At 37.8% G+C, this 8,693-nt stretch overlaps 1 protein-coding gene across 1 annotated transcript; it reads right to left on the bottom strand.

The window, feature by feature from the left end:
• Positions 1 to 4,603: 4,603 nt before the first annotated feature.
• On the bottom strand, positions 4,604 to 5,143 carry LOC118646554. The gene has a single exon (XM_036289695.1). It carries the CDS (start codon positions 5,141 to 5,143, stop codon positions 4,604 to 4,606), a length of 540 nt encoding a protein of 179 aa, XP_036145588.1.
• Positions 5,144 to 8,693: the final 3,550 nt, after the last annotated feature.

Genomic DNA, 8,693 nt, shown 5'->3' with positions numbered 1-8,693 from the left:
CCTGCAAAAGCAGAATCCCATACAGCAGATCCATAGCATACTATGTCCACATTAAGCTTGTGTTTTGTAAACAGAATCTGCTGAACAAAATCTGACAGCATATTGGCAACAGAAAAGGAACAGATCAGTCAAATGCAGTCTCTGTCCACAGAACACGAGCTTAATGCAGACACAGTAGGATATGGATTTGCTGTGGGATTCTGCTTTTGCAGGTTTGATTATCTGGGTATTGTTCTTATAGACAAACATATTAAGAATATCGTTTAGCAAAAGCATTATAATTTTAACTGAAAAATTTATAATCAAATACAAACTTATATAGTCATATAGAGTTATATATGATCAGGTCCAATACTATATCTCAAAATAGCTTGTTTAAATATATACAGCTGCGAGTAGTTTGCAAGATGGCCACTAGGCGAAGGCGCTTCTCCTTCTCGTGAGAAAATTTACTCCGAAAGGATTATAAAAGAAAACCATTACTCACGGTTTACTTCTAGCAGTTAGTACTTCACTAGCAGCAAAGTGTAGTATATATTGTTTTTGTTATACGAAGAGAATTCGTGGACCTTCGCAACTCAGAGAGAGCTTCCAAAAATTGAGAAAATAGAAAAATGAAATTTTGTTTAATTATATATACAAACTTATAGAATTATATATAATCAAATCACAATACTATACCTTCAAATATAAACTTATTTAAATATATATGCTCAAATATGACAGATAATCATATGTGATCATACATGAGTTTTTGCGGACAAAATTCATATATGATCACATATGATTATCTGTCATATTTGAGCATATATATTTAAATAAGTTTATATTTTTATTGCGCAATATTATGATTGCGGACATAATATTACTTCTTATATAAGCATATAAGAGCATATAAGAGGTATTTTTTCCCGATAGTGATAAATTACTACACGCAATTATATGTAATTATATCAAAATTTGTATAAATTAATGTAATAATGTTGGAGGTCATCAAATTATGGCTAGATTGAATTGTGTATGGACGGATATTTTTAATACGAATATGTCTGTTCGTGCCTGATCGTACCTGATCAAACATGAATATATAATATTACTAAATTATTTTTTATCATATCTGGCCAATTTTCATATATGACCAGACGTGACCAAATATATATGCTCATTTATGAAGAGATATGAATATTTTTTCCCGGGTCAGGAAATATAAAGTAAAAAATATTTAAAAAAATAGCAGGTAAAATAATTTATGCTCTAGAATTATAATAATTTAATACTAAAGTCTTATTGTGTTTGATTTTGTGTTAGTAATTAAGGCCCTATAACACTTGTTTCCATATTGTTTATATTTTTTAGACGGAATTAAATGTAAGATTAAAATAAGATCCGCAGCAACTTTTGTTTCTAAAAAACACAAAATATATTTTTCAAACTAACAATTATATAATTAACTCTTAAAATAAAAGTTAAGAATTAAGAATTAATTACCTGTCTAAGTATTTTCATTTTTCAACATTTCTAACATGAAATTTATCATCTCTGGTAATAAATATTTTTTTTACTTAATGGTGGTGCTTTAATTTTTGACAAGTATTTGTATTATATTTTTTCCAATAATATAAGAAATACGCCTTTTTGACTAATGAGTGGTATTAATTCAGATATATGGTAGATTATGATAAGTGTTGTAATATCTGTGTCGTTATATGCTCTAAACAAAAAAGAAATGTCATAATTGTACTTGTGTTACACATTACAGAATATTTAGAAAATAAAGCGAAATATTCAATTGAAAATTATAAGTATTCTACAAAGAAATTGTATTTTTATATCAATTATAACATGTAAAAAATAAAACACCGAATTAAAATACATTTAAAAAATATAATGTATATAAACGTTTAATTACAAAATATAATAGTAAATTTATCTAAAATTAATAAACTTTCCTTGAAAATTTTTTAAAGTTATACATATAAACCATTTTTGAAGAATATTTTAATTTATTCTTTTTTTTTTACATTAAAAATAATTTACTTTAACAGTTTAAGTTCGTAATTTAAATTAAGAAATATAGACAAACTAAAAATTAAATAAGGTACTGAAATAAACAAGACGAAAATTTTATAAAATACGTACTATGTGGTTTTCTATACATTTATATTACTTATTATTTATTTATTTTTTACTTATTATCTGGTTCGTAAAATTTACAAGCATGATAAAACAGATTAATGTGGAAACAATTATATAAACTTACTATTGAAATTATTGTGGGTGTGATGCACTCACACAAGAAATGTCGCAAGCGATATAAGGTGTCAAATGACACCTCGCGCGCGGACATCGCCCGGCCAACATACCGGGCGTCGCACCGGGCAATGCACCCGGTTGCTTAAGAGACAACAGTAGGAATACTACGGGAGTTCTAACTCTGGAGCTCCGAGGGGGGTGCGGGTGTGCGGGGGGAGCTTGTGGGCGCGGGGGGTGTTACGGCGGGGATGGGTGACATCACCTGGGGCTGCGGGAAGAACCGCTTATCAGAAGTAAACTGATATCCCGCTTATCAGACGTAAACTATTTTACGGTGCCTTTGAAAAAACTTGATATGTTTTTAGAAAACTTGATATGTTTTTATAAGGAGTATTGATATAAAAAAAATGCTACCTTTTACCCCCTCCCTGTTTTGGGTGTTAGATGGGGGGGGGGGAGCAACGTTGCAATAAGCGTTTCATGCATTAAACATGTTGCAACATGTTTCGCGATAACGTGATTGGCTTTCGATGATCACGTGATCTAGCTAAAACGTTGGCAACGCTGTAATTTTGTTGGGTGTGATGAGTGCTCTAGTTGAGACAAAGGACTAAGAAATTTGTGGGAGGGAGAGAGGGTGTACAATATAAGAAGAGTTCTGACAATGATACCGCATCACTCGCATGTCACAAGACGGACAGCAAAACCTCCTCAACAACGTTGCTCCTCAGTTGATCGGTGAAAGACGGACTTCAAAGCTTCCCGAAAAGAAACGTACAACATGAACTATTACGTTCCGATCCAACAGAACGAGGCGTATGATAAATCGTAAGTATTTTTATAATTTTTAAAATTTTCTTCATATTAATATTTTATATTTTTTCTATAGCTCGCTATATGCTTTTTTACAGAGCATTATCACAGCCGCGTTATACTCCTCGCATCTTGCGTAGGAGATACGCCTTGACCGCCACAACATACAAATATTTGGATATTGCAATCGGTGTGGGACCTATATCCTATGTGGAAATACTGCTTGGTGACAACAAGGGCAATCAAATAATTTTGCCATACGCAACATGGAAAACGTTTATAGATCGACGGGTGGATATTGAACGATTTGTGCAGTCAACTTTATTTGACTGCACAACGATTTGTGCAGTATTTTCAAGATTTGCAGTTTGCGATCTGATTATAAAACTTGTAAAAATGCGCGATGAAAATATTATAAAGTTGGTGTTGCATGATAATTACATGTACATGAAACCGTCAACCTTACTGTTCCTATACAAACTTGAAGATTGTGTTGATTATGTATGTCATCAATTGGATCAACATACGTACAGCGTAAGCGATAAATATAAGAAGTTTATTACTATTTTGCGTCAAAATCATATCACTAATAAAAGCGACGCTGCAAAGTTATTACGTAAAAAATATGATAAAACATATCTCGTAGAGTGTGAGCTAATTGCTTACGCTTTTGATAATATCGTATATGATGCTTTATATGACAAGTAAAATGTGTAAAAAAAACCAGTCTTGTAAACTGTAAGCTAATTACGTTGTGAATCATATTGTAAGTTATGCTTTATATAACAAAATAAATGTATAAAAAATGATATTGTTAGAATTATTTTTTTCCTATATAGTTTTAAGTTAAAAAATTATTGTATAAATAAAACAAGATAGGGAAAAAAGGAAAATATGAGGGGATGAAAGAATGTAAAAAATGGATACGATATATATTTATTTTTTATTCTTAGATCACCAATTAAACAGCTTAAATACATTTTGTAAAGCACAATTGTTCACATGATTCTGACATCGTAAAGTGCACATAATGTCCAACTTGTTTAGAGGTTCTATGTCTTCGTAATGCGTCTCGATATTTTCGACGTAAGCTTCCTGTCTCGCCTCGTCCAGAAGCAAATCATGCAACCATTCTCGTTTCTCATGTCCCTTGACATACACGAGAATTTCATCATCAGTCGTCGTTGTACCCATCACTGCCTTTGTAATCAAACTCCTAGCCATGCTGTGCGGAATTAATCCATCCTCCCATAATATTCCATGATGATTCACTTTCAACCATGCCACCTGACATCTTTCTGCCTTGGTAAGGCATTCCCATGGATAGGTTGGTGTAAACAGGTAGTGGGTGAGTTCAAATCCATTTTTGAGAGAGACAAATTCCTTAACGATAAATTTTTCTTCAACGATGAAACCTTGCAGATCTACAAACGTTGGTGCAGACATGACTGTTGTTATCAAGAAGAATGTGATTGACTTCGATGCGTCGTAGAGTTATATATCGTCTTATCCCCCTTTCCTTTAATGTACAAAGTTGTTAGGTGATTTTACGCACAACGTTTGTCAATGGGTTGTACTGAACCACGCGGTCGTGTATGATGAAGCAGTACGCGGTGGTATTCGTCGACACATTCTCTTTGCATTCAAATTCTATGCGCACGTCCACGGTTGCGCTCTTGACCGATTCGTTCTGTCGAGCGCAATCGATGATTACGAATGGACCGTTAAGTAAAAAAGTTAAAGTGGTGAGGTTCGGCTCGAGATACTTGTATCCATAATAACCCTTGCAGAAACGCGCGTACATGTCGTACAGAATCGCCCATTTATTTTTATCGAAATCCAAGTTCATATCGTCGTATGAATAACATTCCGAGTTCAGATACAGTTTCACGTTTGTCAATTTGCAATGATCGAATCGGCTTGGATCCTCGGACACAATGTTCTTTCGACCCGTCTGCAGAGCAAAAATAACATATCGTGGCTTCTCAAGCTGAGTAGCGGTCTTGATGGCCCACGAATGCTTAGTTGTTTGCTGCAATAGTGGAAACTCGTACAGATCCCACGAACGAAAAGCCATGCTCAGGTACCGTCCGCTCTCCAGAGTAGCATCGACAACTTATGTATCTTGTTCAGCAATACGTGAGGCATGCGCCATTGTATCTTGAATATATCAATCGTGGATTCCAACTTCAAACTTCCCATCAGACTGTTGTTATCGTTACGCGCGCGTATTAAAATTAACTCATGACAAGCGTTGATCACCACGCGTCTGTAATCCTCGCAAAACCCCAACAACATGTTGAGTGGTACGCAAAAATTAAAGTATCCATCCACGTCCCAACCCGAAATCCATCCGGCGTTCCTCAGAATCACGTTTTTGTCTGACGACACCGTTGCATAGTTTTTCAGTGTACTGGTTATTCCAACATTTCTGTTGCGATCAATTTCTACACCGTCGAGTTCGTATCGAATCTCATCGAACATGAACGCGACACAATTATTTCCCAATACCACCGAAAATCCCTCGGCTAGTTTCTTTATTGTCATTTTTCCCTCGATGTATAGAAAACTTTCGAACGGCAATGTGTACAGATCCTGTTGGTATATGGGTATTCGTATCTCGTCGCTGTGCCCGAACGTTGTGTTGGCAAACGGATTGTACGTATGAGTCTCGTCGCACGTGCAGTCTGATGGTGATTTCTTCTCCTCGAAAATCAAGTAATCGTCCGTTCTGATCGACGGCGCGTATTGTCAGATCCGTAATGCACCGCACGATGATTGGCAGATAAATGATTTGTGTGGTTATCTCATATCCTTTCCGATATCTTATATCCTGGTGGCACGCTCGGTGAAAACTCATGTATCGTGTGTACACTCTTATTGTTGCTGTACGTGCAAACGAACGTAAGAAATATGTGAACGAACGTAAGAAGTACGTGAACGAACATAAGAAGTACGTGAACGAACGTGAAACGAACATAAGAAGTACGTAAACGAACGTGGAAAGTATGTGAACGAACGTGGAAAATATGTGAACGAACGTAAGAAGTACATGAACGAACGTTACAAGTATGTTAAAACGTTAATAACGTGAATAAAACGTTGAGTCGTTGCTAACTCTTTTAAACGCATGTAGTAATGTATTAATTTTATACAATAAAAAACATTATGTATGTTAATTTACGTTGAATTACATTAATTAAATATTAATTTAGCAGTCATCTTCAATAGAATCGCCCATTGGTACGCACGGTGATAAACTGCGTCACGCCCGACCATTGATAAACACAGCGATCACACCCAACCATTGCGAGGTATAGCGTCACGCCCGCGCAGCCATTGATGCACGCTGCGACGAGCTTATCTTCCTTCTTTGCGCGGCCATTGATACGCGCCGCGATGAGCTTATCTTCTTTCTTTACGCTTTCTCTATCCGTACGCCACATTCACACACATACTCATATACAGCATACGTTGCACTCACCCACCTATAAATAGGTCGTTCGATTCCATATATAAACAGATTCCGAAAACATGAGATTCGTGCGACAGCCGTTGACGATATGAGTTACGAATTACGATAACAAGTTGCGATTAATGGGTGATGACGGAGACAGGCGCAAGCACAGTGCGATGCTGCCTACTACCATACGTGCGATTATTTGCGGCCCATCGAATTGCGGTAAAACCAACATTATAATAAACTTGTTGGAATGTCCGCACGGTGTACGTTTCGAGAACGTGTACGTGTACTCGAAATCTTTGCAACACCCAAAATATCGATATTTGGAGAATTTGTTAAGATCAATGAATGAAATTAACTATTTTACGTTCTCCAATAACTGTGTCATTCTGCCGAATGAAGCGCGTCCAAACTCAATTTTCATCTTCGACGATATTGCGTGCGACAAGCAGGATGCCGTGAGAGAGTATTTTGCGATGGGTCGGCACTCGAACGTCGACTGCTTTTATCTCTGTCAGTTATACGCGAGAATACCTAAACATCTTATACGCAAGAACGCAAACCTGCTGATCCTGTTTAAACAGGATGGTACCAACCTAAAACGTGTACAACGATCATGTTAACACCGATATGTCATACGATGATTTTTGTGCGTTATGTCATGATTGTTGGCGGCGTGATTATGGATTCCTAGTAATAGACAAGGATAGCTCACTTACTAACGGGCGATACAGAAGAGGATTTAACGAGTTCGCGGTGCTGCAAAGCAATTAATCGTTATCGATACTTCGTTGAGGACGAAACGTGAGCGATCGACGCTCTCTGTCAACATGATTGGGAACAACGATACGCGTGAGCGCGAGAAAATCGCAAAGGAAATTGAGAAAACGAGCGAATCGATTCGTAAGAAACATCGCGCTTTGAAGACCGGTAGGATTGAGGAGAATATCGCGGTAAAGAAACACTTCGAGCCACTCATCGAGCCGCTGCAAAAGATCGTCGATAATTCTGGCGTCTGCGCGATAAAAGACGAACCGCGTGTCGATGACGCAGGCGTCGAAACATCGTTCACCCAGAAGGATGTGATAAAAAATAAGAGAAAACGAAAAGACAGTTCAGTGGACCATGCATTAAGTGAATCAAACAAATGGATGCGATATATGTCAAACGATGCAATGAATTTACCGTTGCCATCGGTGCAACGTACGTCCAACGACGCAATAGATCCGTCGGTGATAACGTCCACACCGCGTACGGTAGCTGTACAATCAACGATTGAAGCTCCAAAACCGTTAAATAAGGCTCTCGAGACTGTTTTTGAATCCGCCGATGATTCGTTTGCGACAACCGTTCGAAATCGATTATGTTCGAGACTATAACAATTATTTTAGAGTTTTAACATTTCCTCTTTCTTGGTTCTGTTTTATCCGTGAGTAGTGAGAGCTCCTGACAGCCATCGAACTCCTTATAGTTCATTTCTTCGATGCACCGATTCGCGCGGCGCTGTCACTAGCTCCTCACGCGCGCAATTTTCGTTTGCTCGCATCGCCGGTAACTATGCATCTTGGTAACTATGCAAATAAACAAGTCCAAAAAAGGGCACGTCTAAATCCATGCCCAAATAAGTCTCGATATTGGTTCCCTACCGCCTCTTTTCTCGCCTCCGATCGTAATTGTTTTACGATGCATAATTCGTCAGTCTCTCGCAGCCCGGCACCGAAATCAGATCGTCCAGCCGATCTCTCCCGTCTTCCGCCGATCCTAGCTGCGGGGATTCACTTCCGCTTTTCCCGATCATTCGCGCCGTGATTGTGCGAGTGAATTATTAATTAATCCGCTCCTGCCAAGAAATTCTTAATTTTCATATCCGCGTGAATGTTGTAAGTGTATTACGTCCGTGCGCAGGTGACCGTATCTTTCCCGCGAACGTCCTCTGCCTTGCGCACAAGATCTTCGGATCGCGCGCAAGATTTCCGGATTCGCGAGGGCTTCGATCTCGAGGCTCTGTAAGATTTCCGCGTCGATTAGGCAGCGCAATATCAGGGCGTATCAAGATATCTGACACATTGTAAAAGATACGGTTTGCCCCTCACTTCGAGCGTTCGTTTGTGAAATAAATAATTAAGTGTGAGTGAGACCAACGCCTCCTCTTTATTCCTGTCAC

The sequence above is a fragment of the Monomorium pharaonis genome, chromosome 7 (genome assembly GCF_013373865.1).
Source record: "Monomorium pharaonis isolate MP-MQ-018 chromosome 7, ASM1337386v2, whole genome shotgun sequence".
Taxonomy (NCBI): domain Eukaryota; kingdom Metazoa; phylum Arthropoda; class Insecta; order Hymenoptera; family Formicidae; genus Monomorium; species Monomorium pharaonis.
Note: the sequence above shows the minus strand (reverse complement) of the source record. Positions and strands in the feature narration are given on the sequence as shown.